This window comes from Felis catus, chromosome B4 (genome assembly GCF_018350175.1).
Source record: "Felis catus isolate Fca126 chromosome B4, F.catus_Fca126_mat1.0, whole genome shotgun sequence".
NCBI lineage: Eukaryota > Metazoa > Chordata > Mammalia > Carnivora > Felidae > Felis > Felis catus.
Window position 1 is genome coordinate 56049327 of NC_058374.1, and position 14522 is coordinate 56063848.

The 14522-nt window shown below is 33.3% G+C and overlaps 1 protein-coding gene across 25 annotated transcripts in view; it reads right to left on the reverse strand.

Moving 5' to 3' along the window:
* The window catches only part of C2CD5 (C2 calcium dependent domain containing 5), a 101543-nt gene that overhangs the window by 56179 nt on the left and 30842 nt on the right, over window positions 1-14522 (reverse strand). For 7 of the 25 annotated variants that reach the window (XM_045061546.1, XM_045061543.1, XM_045061542.1 and 4 more), the window contains exons 8-9: window positions 10397-10521; window positions 3910-3995 (exon numbers count right to left, since the gene is read on the reverse strand). In XM_045061546.1, coding sequence (XP_044917481.1) covers window positions 3910-3995; window positions 10397-10521 — 211 coding nt within the window. Of the gene's footprint in view, window positions 1-3264; window positions 3298-3909; window positions 3996-5929; window positions 6122-9249; window positions 9402-10396; window positions 10522-14522 lie in introns of those variants that run through there. The other 18 variants (XM_019834678.3, XM_019834680.3, XM_019834677.3 and 15 more) reach the window with 6 other exon arrangements.

Here is a 14522-nt window from a genome sequence, read left to right on the forward strand (position 1 = left end):
ACAGATAAAGGGATAAGAGGGAAAGCATCATACTAGAGCTGGTGGTCACAGCAGAAAAAGTAGGGGAACGGCTGCCCAAAGACATGGACACCCACTCTGCCAATTTAAACTCTGTCCCACACGTCCCCAGTTGATCCAATCAGCACACCTACTCTAACACCCAATATTTTACCTGGCGTAAAAAAAAAATGGCATTGTTATGGAACCAAAATGACATTTTTAGATAACTCTCTCATAAGAACTACAGATGAACCTACAGAGGACTGTTAAATACCTATCATCTCCACCCCCATCACCAGTGACTACTATGGCATACTTACAAAGTGCCAGCCCTCTGCAAAGTATCTTAAAATTATGCTTTATAATCTTTCCCACACCCTAAAGTAAGAGCTAAGAGGGCCTAGACTCTACACGAGCAACAAATCTTATCATATGGCTTCTTGTCATTTTTTATTAAAACAGTGAGGCAAGGAGCTGGTTTTAATCTCTAGTCTATCATAACACCTGATGAATTTATAGGTTTTGTTCCATTGAAAAGAACAGCTTCTGGGGCGCCTGGAAGTGCCTGACTTAACAGTTAAGCATCTGACTTCGGCTCAGGTAATGATGTCAGGGTTGGTGAGTTTGAGCCCTACGTCAGGCTCTGTGCTGACAGCTCAGAGCCTGGAGCCTGCTTTGGATTCTGTGTCTCCCTCTCTCTCTGCCCCTCCCCTGCTCAGAGACCACAGAAGACATTTTCTCTGAAGAGTCCTAATATTTAAAGTGCCTTCCCTTGTGCTACCTAGGTAAGAATTCATATGTTGATATTTTGACATAAGCCAAGTGCATACAGTATAAATCTATTTAATACTATGTGTCCAAAGACAGGCTAGTTGGAAAATCTGGAAACACAATAGGAATAATTTTTTAACATTTAAATAGGATTTTTCTTAAAATACATTTAAATCATTTATTTTTTATCAAATATATTTTTTATTATCCTGAGATACCTTGGTCAACTTTCTAGATAGAAGACCCCATGCCAGGTTCCTACTATGATTTATTGCATAATTTTACTCAACTTTTGCAAAGATCATAATTTATCAAAAGAGTTTGCTTTATATCAATGTTTCCCAAAGTATGTTCCTCACTAGCAGGTATTTTAAGTGGAATATTCTATTGTAAACTATATTTGGAAATACTAGGTTAAACCAAGTCAACCAAGTTTCTTTACTGAAGAAAAGAAAAATATACATCTCAGCATCTGAAAAGTAACTTCATTTTTCCTAGAGGTGAAAGAAGAGTCATACTGAAAAATAAATCTATTTGCTTTACATCAAATAGTTCATAGGTGGAACCTAAATTTAAATAAAACTTTTATCTCTATATCTTATCTCCTAGTAATCTGACACCTATCACCAAGATCTTGTCAAGTTATTTTTTACTGATTTTGTGAAAGAAAAAAGATAACATTTTTATTTTTGATAACTGCTACTTGAATAACTCATTAAATAAAAGATGCTGGACAAAGTTTCTCAAGAAAAAAAAAAAAAGCCATACAATTTATTAAGGGTGGCAAAGGGTAGAAAAGAATATTTTAAAAATGAATACAAAAAATGATATATCAGGGGCGCCTGGGTGGTGCAGTCGGTTAAGCGTCCGACTTCAGCCAGGTCACGATCTCGCGGTCCGTGAGTTCGAGCCCCGCGTCAGGCTCTGGGCTGATGGCTCGGAGCCTGGAGCCTGTTTCCGATTCTGTGTCTCCCTCTCTCTCTGCCCCTCCCCCGTTCATGCTCTCTCTCTGTCCCAAAAATAAATTAAAACGTTGAAAAAAAAATTAAAAAAAAAATGATGTATCATATTTGCAATTTGATCTAGTATTCAAGTTGGCAGAGTTAAGGCATATCTGAACTCATATGGGGAGAATTCTTCATACTTCTGTACAAATCTTTCCCAAAACAAAGACATACATACTAGTGGTAGCCACAGCTTTTTAGGAAAGCTAAAGATCATATTGCTTGTTCTATTTTTTATATACCCAGGATAGAGAGGTAGTTTCCTAAACTCAAGTGACTACTGCAGGGTTAGGTAACATAAATATATTGCCAACTCAGGTTTTACAAAGTTGTAAATGAAAACTAGAGTTTTCCCACATCTTTACCGTTAATTCCATGAAGAGTATCTAATAATGTATGCCTCATGTAGTAATGTGTCCAAAACTTTAAGAATGTTTAAAACCATATTTGAAAACATAAATTTTATCCAAACTAAATCTAAAATAGTTTTAACTGATTAGTATTTTCTTTTCTTTTAAAGCTAAGTGTTTTCAAAAGTTCCTAATATAGATAATGAAGTCACAGGCACAACATACAGGCAAAATCTCACATTAAACATCAAGGCAACCCAAATTTTTCTGTTCTTGTGAATTCTAGAACGATAATTACAGGAAATGCTCCTTGTGTAAGGAACTCTGTAGAGAGTGTAATACTGGGAGTGGGGGAGGAGGAAGAGCATTCTAGCCTAAAAAATGAGAAGGGAACACGCACACCTTCACTCTGACCCTCTTCTCCGTGTTTCTAGTCTTTTTCTCTATTTGGTTTTAACAAATGGTTTGAATGGTTAAGTGGGCTTTTGCAGGAGAGTAGCTGGTATGCCTGCAAGGTGTGAAAGTAGCTCAAAGGCAATTGCTGCCTGATAGGTACAAAGCAAACAACTGTGTGCAGCTAACGTCTCATCCTTCTGCTTAGCTCAGCTCTCCTCTTCCCTAGCCTTGTCTAAAGAGCAAACAGTGCATACAGGTACTTCCAGCACAGGAAAGAAAGTCTAAAAAAAGTCTAAAAAAGAAGTTGTTATATTGTTTGTAATAATAGGATCTGAAAAAAACTATTCTCAAAAGCTAAACTCTAGAGAAGAAATACCTGTGTTTTATAGAATGCATTCTTTTGTAGGTATCTACTATGTTTTATCTTTTTTTTGTAATGCTAGTATAAAATGGAACATGTAAAAGAAAATTCTATAAATGCTTATAACTTCCAAATCAGACACAATGAAAGCTATGAACTGTGCCTTAAAATAACTGACATAACATATAAGTAATCATGCACTGCATTAAAGAGAAAAAAAAATGAGCCTCATAGTGCTGATAAATTTTTAAAAATTGCATTACAGAAAGAAAAAAAGCTGGCAACATTTGTTAAAGCTTAAATAAAACTTAAATGATCAAGATTAAAACTAGAAAAGCTACCAATACAAGAAACAGGCTCTCACACATGTTCAGAAACATACCCGCCTTCTACAGAACCTATGAGGCGATCCTCCCTTAGCAATGAAGTTTATACAAAAAACAAAAAATAAAAAGAGAAAAATCATCCAAAAATTTTAACTATTCATTTTCCCATTTAACATTGTTAACTAAACATTAAACTTATAATAATTAAAGAGATGTATTCACATACCAAATAACCACAATGTTTATGTTAATCTGTAGAAATATGAATCTGTGCATTTTTTACCCCTAAGAGATTGGCCAGCCATAAGAATAATTTTAGCATATAAACATATTAATATATTAAATAATTATTTTAATATAATACAACCTAAATATTTTTTCTGAGAAAACTCTATTTCCTTTTATATACTATAATTTTAATGCAAAATTAGAAATGACTTCATCATTCAATGGATATTTCCAAATAGACTATTTCTAATAAAAGACTGGAGGACAAAACAAAAAAGTTACAGAACTATTCCAAATTAAAAGTAATTATTCATAAACAAATTACTTTGATACCTTAAATAAATTATGGACTGCAAAATTACATTATAGCTACATGATCAAAACTAGCTTATGGAAATAAGTTAAAAATGCATGGAAGCATACTAAAAAACACATTAACAGTTTAAGAATAAAGAATGTTGAGCAACTCTTACCCTTTGTTCCAGTGCTGACTGAGTCTGTTGTCTTAAAAGAGCTTTAAACGGCCCCCCTTCTTTTCCAGCACTACCACTTCCCATTCCTACAGAACATCGGTACATAAATAACAACCAAAAAACAGCTATAGAAACAAAGTTTCAATTGCATTCATCTTCATAAATATCATGAGTCGAAATCTATTAAAGTGATCCAAACTTTAAAGTACTTCATATAGCACGTATTTTACTCGATTTTATTCACAAAGTTTTCTTTAGAAGCAAGATGTCAAAGCCATACTGATCACCATTGGTTCTAGACTCAATTTGTTCTAAACCTTATTTTTTTAATTATGGTAATGTAATGAATTTTTGTATAATAGTCAACTTTGAAAAGTTGAGTCTTCTAATATAAAATAACCAAGATACTACCAATTACAGTGAGCCTTGAACAACATGGATTTGAACTGCACGGGTGTAAACGTGGATTTTTTTCCAGTAAATACAGTAGAGTACTGTTAAGTGTACTTCCTCGTCCTTATGATTTTCTTAATGACATTCTCTTTCCTCTAGCCTATTTCACTGCAAGAATACAGTATATAATACATATGTACAAAATACGTGTTCATCGATTATTTATGTTATCAATAAGGCTTCCAGTCAAAAATAAGCTATTAATAGTTACACTTTGGGGAATCAGAAGTTATAAGTTTATGTCAGCTTGTCCAGGGGTGTGTTGTTCAAGGATCAACCGTCCCTCGCTATGCTAACAATTTAAGAATACTAAAAGAATGTTTAAAAGTAAATACAGAGAGGATAAGCACTAATTGTGCTCACTTAAAATATTCCAAAATTCTCTAAAGAGCATGAGTTTTAGGCAATTTTGAAATATAGTTGTATCTATTTTCTGATAACTTCCCATTCCTAAATATATTGTTCATGACAAAACACTATTAACATTCATAATTTTTAATAATCATTTGTAAAAACCAACATAAAAGTATTTTTAAAAAGTAAAAATCACAGACATATAATAGACACATCACAAATGTACATAGTTATGGATGAAAGAATATTTCCCAAGCTCTTAGATGTATTTTTTTAAAGACTTAATTTTTCATTTATTTCCCTACTTTAATTAATTTTATTCTTTTGATAATACCAATAGACCAATTATGGTCAAAGAATTATAGAAAGCAGGGGATAGGTGAGAAACTAACACTCTACAGACTGGAATTAACAGTTCAATCCCACCTTTCAAAACTGAAGATACATACAGTCAGATTTACTGCAATGACTTCAAAAAGGAACTAATTTACCTTTACATTTTTAGCTGTTCTTGGATAAGGAAACAAATGTTAGCATGTGTATAGTCCCATTCTGTTCTTTAAAAATAAAAAAGAAACGTATTTTTCTTTTAGTAACCCAAACATGATTTTTAGAGACTATACAATACTAAACATAGAAATGAAACTAAGATCTTTATATGAAGCATACTGAAAGCCATAAAATAAAATGTAATCTTGTAGAGATAAACAAAACATAAGAAAATACAGCAGAATAATTTGAAAATTAATGCAATGGACAGAAAAAAAATGGATAATGAAAGAATACCACCAAAATGAGACTTAAACTGATTCAAACAATAATTTACTAATGTAACCATATGGCTTAGCAACATGATGGTGCAGGTCCAAAGTGAATGGAGTTGGTGTGAAGGGAAAGAAAGTAAAGCATCTAAAACAGAAACTCTAGTAATGAGAACCTAATAATCATTGGAAATATACAGATCTATGTCCTCAGACATATAATTTTTTAGTATATAAAATAATTTCAGCAGAATATTCATAATTATCCATCAAGTAATCCTCAATCACATCCTCACGATCATTCTAATCATTTAACTCTGTCCACCAATAAGAAAAATAAGATGTATGCCCTGTATAAAACACCCAATACTTCTTTACAATATGAAATAATTAATCATTTTAAAGGTGATTTAAAATAAAGGGATTAAAAAGCTGACATAATGTGATCCTACCAGAAGCAGCCAGGAACAGCTCTTCACTGAAAGAAACACTTTTCCTCAGAACTGGGCTGACAAGGCTAGAGTGATGAGGGGGAAGGCTAGACTCCGAGAGGAGGAGACAGGACTTTTTAAGATGAAGGGAACCACAAGAGAGAGAGGGGGAGCTGGGACACAGGTAAATCCTAGGCCCCTGTGGGTAAGGTGCTGTAGAGGAAAGTAGCAGAGAAAAGATGCAGATTCAGATGATCAGAAAATGCAGGATAAGGAAAGCAATGATGAAGCAAAACATAACAGTAAAAATGAATTTTAAAATGCTTACATAAATTACACTAAGCATAGGAAGTCATTAGCAAGACCATCTACCCAACATAATATAAATAAAAGGCATAGTCTAAAACTTAGCAAAACTTTTACAAACTCCACATTCATTAAAATTTTTTAAATCAGGATTTAAATTAGAATTTTATGCCATTCTAATCACTTTGAGATGATTTCTCAAAAACACTTAAATTACCTGCCCTTTTTTTTTTTTGCTTAAGAATGCATAAAGTTAAAATGTGCACTTCATAAATTTTTAAAGCCAGAAACTTGTTGCCTCAAATACAAACATCATTTAAAATGGCAAAGTTCAGTTCTTCAAATGTTACTAAAATATATCACTTATGAGTATTTTAATTGAATACCCATAAAAAAAGCAAATGACCACATTAAACAGTTGCCATCATTAATTAAAAAAATATAGACATTAGCTTCTTTCTATCCAGATTTGAGATATATGTTACTACTTTTCTTTTTCCTCTAAATTTTAAATGCTAAAGTCTGATCATTAACACTGCATTTACAAAGATTTTCATACCTAAGGTGCAAATACTCTCTAGATTACAAAAACTACAAATGGTTAAAAGCCTGATTTTTTTTTAAAGTAAAAAATTAGCTTGAGTCAGCTGTCAAATCAATATCTTAACACTAGTATTCTAAAATTCCATTCCTACTGGTTGAGTACTTGGGAAAAAATATGAAAATAAAACCTGGTAAAATGTCAAAAATTAGAAACTATAGAAATAAATCAATATGAATTTTTTTAAATGAAACCTACATGAAAAATAGATGATAGCTTTAACTACAAATAGAAAAACAACTTTCTCAGTCTAAAGCTTTATTAACTTATTCTATTTCTGGCTCCCCAGTTTACATAAATCAATCCTAGTCACCTTATCTCCACTATTTCTCAAGAGACTGATTTTGTATATAGGTAAATTTGAAGGCAGAGAAACATGAAACACATGCTCAATTATAGTTTTAGAAGTTTTAAAACAATCATAATTTTGCCATTTCAGATCTCCTTTGGAATGGCCCTCAGGAATATTCAAAGATATTTAGGGACTCATGATAAAGCCAAAAGACTAAAAATTGCTAATGTTCTATAAGTATGCTACTAAAAATAGTGAATAGCATATGATAGTAGCAAAACAAAATAATTTATTTAGAGGCAGCTGATGAATATAGACATATATGAGAATAATAACTATTATACATAAATCTTTAAAAACTAAAGCTTTGGAGCTAGAAAATAAAATGCAATAAAGTTTTCATTGATAATACAATTGCCTAAGAGAAAGCTAAGAGAATCTGATTCAGTTAATTTCTTACTTCATAATCTTTTCGTACTTGGACTTTTTGGTGAATTAAAGAAAAGGAAACAGAAAGATCAAGAAAATATTTTCAAAAATTTATCTGTGGGGGGCACCTGGGTGGCTCAGCCAGTTGAGAGTCTGACTCAAACTCAAGTCTTGATCTCATGGTTCCTGAGTTTGAGGCCCACAGCTGGCTGGCTGCTGTTGGCGGCAGCAGAGAGCCTGCTTGTTTCAGATCCTCTGTCCCTTCTCTCTCTGCCCCTCCCCCACTAGCGCTCTCTCTCAAAAATAAACATTAAAAAAAATTCATTTGTGGTATGGCAAAGAAAAATGAAAACAAGAATACTGAAAAAGTAACAAGGAATACGCAAAGAGCCAGCAGTCAAAGCCTGAAAAACGTTTTTAGGAAAACTTATTCTTCAAATACTATCTAAATCTCCTTTTTGATAGGCATGAATTTGAAGGCCTGAATCTCATCCTTTATTTAAAAATAAAAAATTTTCACTGAAATATGAATGGTTCAGTTTTTACGGCATAAATATGGTTAAGATGCCACAATCCACAGCATCAATTACTATAAAGTATCTCATGATTTTTAGATGTTATTCATATTACGTATATATATAAAAATAAAGCTATTCTTTTCAAATAATTAGGTATTCATATTTATCTTCCTCACATTTTGTGACTACATTTATAAAAGTAGATACTAAATCTACAGGCTTTCTTTTTAATGCCCTTTCTTTATAAGTAGCATTGGTTTTGGAATTGGATTGCTTTCCACTGTTTTCATAAAATCTGGGATCATTTCATAAATCTCTTGCCTAACACACAAAAGGTTATTAACACTGATAAAAACAACACAAGAACTATACAAAATGTCTTCATCAATCTGGAAAGAAAACTGTAAGACAAAGATAGTATTTACAAAAATTGCTAACTACTAACCTTTTAATTTTTGTATTTTACTTTTCTTAACAATACTGTTTTAAAGATTTGAATAACTCTACTTTAAGAAGTAATGTAATAATTTGATTTTTAAACAATCTTTTATCAGAAAACATTCATAAAAACTCACAGAAATTATTTATCAAAATATAAATAGTAGGGGGAAAATTATAAACTTCATACATTGAGAAATATGTAAGAGTAAGTAAAGCAAAAATGCTATTTTCTAACCTAGAGAGTAAGAGTAGCAAACCAAACATTTTAAATAACAAGAAGTTAATAGATATATGTACTCCAATATAACCATTTCAATTGTTCCAAAAATGTTTTCATAATAAAATCTTAGAATTAAGTTCAGAAAAACAGAAAAATGAATTCAAAAATGCTTCTACTGCATGAGGAACTGGATTGCAAGCTACTAGTGTTACTTTCTACGCAAAAGCTTTAGAATGTTATTCCTCACAATATGAGCATGAAATGAAAAACGTCTACATGCAAAAATAAATTCTGAACTTCGTATCTACACTATGATTAAATCAATAAATGCAGCTCTTTGAACAAGCTAATTTCTGAACTATATGAAATTTTCATATTTTAATGGTGGTAACTGAAAATGATCAGTATTCACATTGTCCTTTAACTTAAATGCCAAAAACAGGAGGAAAGCCTTGGATGGAAAGCTAATAAAGAACAGAAACAAATTTGAAAAAAAATAAAAAAAAAAGAAAAAGGTGGGTGGAAGCGCCTTACCAGTTTTGGGTGTCAAACTCAAATCTGTGTCAGAAGAAGAGGACTGTCGACTGTAGGACTTGGAAGGTGAAAAGGAATAAGTTTGGTTTTTCAGAGGGGTTGAGGGTCCTGATGAGTGAGTATTGGGATTGGGATCTTCATTGAAGGGAATCCTGCCAGAAGAAGGTGGAGAAATATTAAGCAATCATGTGCCAAAGGACGTGACGGAAGGCAGCATGATCCAAACACCAGGAAAGTATTGGGCAGGGCCAGCAGTCATTTCTTAAGTGTGGAGCTGGGTATGAGGTCAAAGACAACCAATTGCTATTTAACCATTCATCATTCTCCAGAGAAATAATCATCTGCACTGGAACAGTTAATAAGCCAAGTAAAAAAGCAAAGAAGCATGAGATGACAGACTAAAGGGGTAAAAAATATTAAAAGGAGAAATAAACACAAAGAATAAATACATGACTGAAAATACTTTCAAATAAACAATGCTTTTTTTAAGTTACAAAAGAAAAAATGATGCTGCAAATGGTATGTGCAAATATTCACAATTGTTTTTATATTTGCACACACTGATATCTTCAAAAGAAAAATGTTTCCTTATCCTATAGCATCAAGAGTGCCACAGCTAAAAACACAACAGAGAGAAAAATGAATACAGCTACACAGAACCATTGTATTTTACACAGAATAGTTGCTTACCTGTTTTCCAAAGCTCTCTTCCACAGAATAAAACAGACCCTACTATGTAATAGGTTTTATACATAATAAAATAAGCAAATCAGAAGACTTGCCAGCTATTTCATATAGAATCCAGTAATCAATTTTATTTCTAACCAAATGCAGAAATAATGGCAAATCCTAGAGGACTGCCCTAAAAACTTACAGGATACATACATACAATAGGGTTCTTAGAGGATCTATGGAAGAGACTTTGGAAGCTAGAACACTTTCACTTCCAAGTAGTTAGAACCTCTGCGGTGGCTAAATACTGGATTTCTTCACTGCAGCTGGACTTCAAGTGAGAAAAGGAGAAGGAAAAGACTGATGGTACCTGCGGAACCTAAGCTACCTGCCTACCTGCCTGCCTGCCTGCCCTTGGCAGCCATGCTGCCTGTGGCCTGCCTTCCCCAGCTCTGGAGTCTGAGCAGTCTCGTACCAGTATAGATGAGAGTGGGAACAGACACAGAGAAGTTCTGAGTAAGTCGTGAGCCAGTAGCAGTGTGAATTGGGCTGTTGTGAGTCGAGCGGCATCCATGGCTTGGAGGATGAACCAGCGGAGACCTGAGGGAATTTGTAGTCAAAGCGGAAGAAAAGAAAACAGTACATACAACAGATAGCAAAGTTATGTTAAAATAATTTAAAAGGAGCTTGAGTTAGAGGAGAGGAATTTTTAATCTCCAACATGCAAAAAACAAGTCAAAATTTAAAAAGAATAGCTAAATACTAACTTGACAGGATACAGTTATAGTTTTAAATGATCAGATTAATAATAATAATTAGGACTGTGAATAAGAAAAATAGCAAGCAGAAATAGTGGCATTAAATAAGAAAAAGACTAAGATTTGTATTTTAAGATGTTTAAAATGTTTTCATACCATAAAGCTTACTTACTACACAGTATTTTAGGGACAAAACACCCATAAAAGTGAAAAGTCAAATATAATGTTACTTCTGAAATTGAATGGATGTAATTAATTATATTTTTCCATAAAGAAAATTTAACAGAACTGTTTCTGTAATAGTGGTACTTAAGAATATGAGAAATGACAGCACAAAGAAAAATGAATGAAATGGATATAAGCAAATGTAAACATTCCAGTATTTTAGCACACCAAGTATATTGCTTAAAAAACAGGTTACACTGGGAAAAAAAACAAAGCAAGGGGACATTGCTTTTCAAAACACATTAATAAAACAATATAGATAATTTTTATCTAGCTGTCAAACAGAATATATTATTTAAATTTAAACAGAATTTATTAAACTACATTCTGAATTGAAATTTTGTAAGATATCAATTGACATCCTGCAAGATCATATCTATATGTATGTATAAGTATATTTAGCTCACATACACAGATACATATTCACATATAATATTTACATTTTCATGAGGACATTTTGCTAAAAGGGCACAGTTACGTTGAATGGTAGGAATGGCATATTAAACTAAGAATCCTATACTTCATATTAGCAATTATTTCACTACATACTGCCTTCACTCATGCATGAGGGAAAAAGAATCAAATGTGAATATACTCTAAAAATATATCCTCATTTTTTAGAATTCAAATTAAAAGCAGATCAAGAGCTCAACTCTTCCTGGCCTTTTCTTTTTTACTGGCCAGTGAACATTCCCAACAATCACAGTCTGTCAAGGTTCAAACATGAGCTATCATTAATGGGCAACAATAGGTCTTTCACATAGTCTACGGACTACTTTCTGAAAACATCACTGATTTTACAATAGAACAATGTTTCTGTTTTTGTTACTAGTTTAAATTAAAAATGTGTTTAATACAACTGATAAAAATCAAACATCTCACTGGTGACCTATGTGTATACAAACAACTGAGTGAGGTTTTATTTGCTTTTTCTTTCTCTGTTGAAGTGACTAATGAAGTTAAAAATTCTAAGAATCAGGGATGTACAGAGGAGAAATTACAATTAATATCTCTTAGAAAGTACTTTTTTTGTAAGTAGAGAAGCAGTAAATTGTATTTAAATGCACTTTCTATCATCAAAATACTTCAGCAAGGACATATCAAAGAGATTTACATCATGCATTACACTAACCATCTGAAAGGAAAAAAAATAAACCAATGAAGTAGAACACACCATTAATAAAGGTAAAATAAAATGAATAAAATAAAATGAGCATTGTAAAAGTTTCAATGTATGACATCTAATTAAAATCCCAAATACCATCTGTATTCTTGGAGTTCTAATTCTTATCAGTCTCCTTGTATGAAAGATTATCTTGCAATAATACCTCAGTGACATTTCTAATAATAAATCCATTCAGACAGGAATATAATCCAAACTACCTTTTATCAAATTCTTATCTAGAATCAGTTATAATTAAACATCTATAATTATTACAATCAGTTGAATCATAAAACAATTTAAACTAGCACCCAAATTGATTCATTATCAAAAATACAAAGAAGGTGGCTAAAATAAAGAAGCCTGAGTAGTAGTTTTGTTTTTTTTTAAACAGCATGACTGTGGTAGTAAGATGCCTTTCAGAAAATCTTAATGAAGCAACTTAAATTCTTCATGGTGTGAATATTTGACAATTTAAGGCAGATGGCTACAACAAAATTAGAAAATAAGAACACTTACACAATCCCAGAAGACTTACATTAATGGAACTATTCCTGAATGTAGGCAAAAAGTACTCCATTACTATCAATATATCATCCTAAGACACCAACAGATAATACAGCATTCTTTCCACTAAGTAATTTAGTGGAAAGAGGAAAACTTCAGACATCACAGCTACAAAGCCAGGCCCCTTCAGGCAACTTAGATAAAGCTGGAGGGTGGCAAGAGAAGGAGGGGCCCAGGTCTTTAATTTGGTGTGGAAAATGAAAATAAAACCTGAATCCCTCAAAAAGCTACACCTGCAATTTGACTTTACCTGTGGTAGCAGGCAGTTCATATCTTTCTAAGACATATCTTAAATGGAATATAAAGCAAATTCACTCTTCAGTTTATTTAAAACAATTATTTCACAGGGGCGCCTGGGTGGCTCAGTAGGTTAAACATCCGACTTCGGCTCAGGTCACGATCTCACGGTTCGTGAGTCTGAGCCCCACATCAGGCTCTGTGCTGACAGCATGGAGCCTGGACCTTGCTTCAGATTCTGTATCTCCCACTCTCTCTGCCTATCCCCTGCTCACTCGCTTGCTCTGTCTCTTTCTCTGTCAAAAATAAACATTAAAAATATAAGTGGCTTTCTTTAAACAATTATTTCACTTGTCAAGGGATTTCCCAAAAAAATTAGGCAATAGATAGAATACTATGCTCCCTCTTGTGACTAAAATTTAATCTAAATAACTGAAGGCTACCAGAAGGGAAATAATTAAACAAAAAGAATAAGCCTAAAAGGAAAATCTCATTTTTAAAAATATTGCTTAAAAAACAAGTTGAATCAGGGTGGCTCAGTCGGTTGAGCGTCCGCCTTTGGCTCAGGTCATGATCTCACAGTTCCTGGGTTTGGGCCCCATGTGGGGCTCTGTGCTGACAGCTCAGAGCCTGGAGCCTGCTTCCGATCCTGTGTCTCCCTCTCTCTTTGCCCCTCCCCGGCTCACGTTCTGTCTCTCTGTGTCTCAAAAATAAATAAATGTTAAAAAAAAAATTAAAAATAAATGAAAAGTTGAATCACCATATTGTACACCTGAAACTAATATAACACTGTATGTTAATGATACTGGAACTAAAATTAAATTGAAAAAAAAAAGATTCTAATTGTTTTCTAGTCAACCTCTCTTGACTACTGCTAAACTGGGAAGCATTTAGATTTTTCTGACTACAGAATCCATCCTGACTCCCTGATAATATAGGGCAGGGATCAGCAAATCATACCTTACAGGTCTGTTCTGTAAATAATCTGCAATCTGTTCTGTAAATAATCAAGTTTTATTGGAACACAACCACACTCACTCATTTGCATACTGTCAATGGCTGTTTTCATGCTACAATAGCAAAGTTGAGTAGTTATTTTAGCAAAGACTAAATTATTTACCTGTACCTTCTGGTCATTTACCAAGAAAAATTTGTGATCCTTAATCTACAAGAATCTCTAAATCAGTGATTCTCAATGGAAGTACTGTTGGCATTTAGGATAGAACAAGTCCAGGTGCGCCAACAGTTCAGTTGGTTAGGCATCCGATTCGTGACTTCAGCTCAGGTAATGATCTCATGAGTTGAAGCCCTGCACAGGGCTCTGTGCTGACAGTACAGAGCCTGCTTGGGATTCTGTCTCCCTCCCTCTCTTCCTTCCCCCACGACGCCCCTGCTTGCTCTCTCTCTCTCTCTCTAAATAAACTTAAAAAAAAAAAGAACAAGTCTTCATTGTACAGAGTTGTCCCTTGGTGTGTAGGACAGTCACCATTTCTAGTCCTCAACCATGATCTTCCTCCTCATCCCAATCATTATGACAGAAAAATTTCATTAAAAAAAAATTTCTTTAATGTTTATTTATTTTTGAATGAGAAAGAAACAGAGCATGAGCCTGTAAGGGGCTGAGGGAGAAGGAGACACAGAATCCAAAGCAG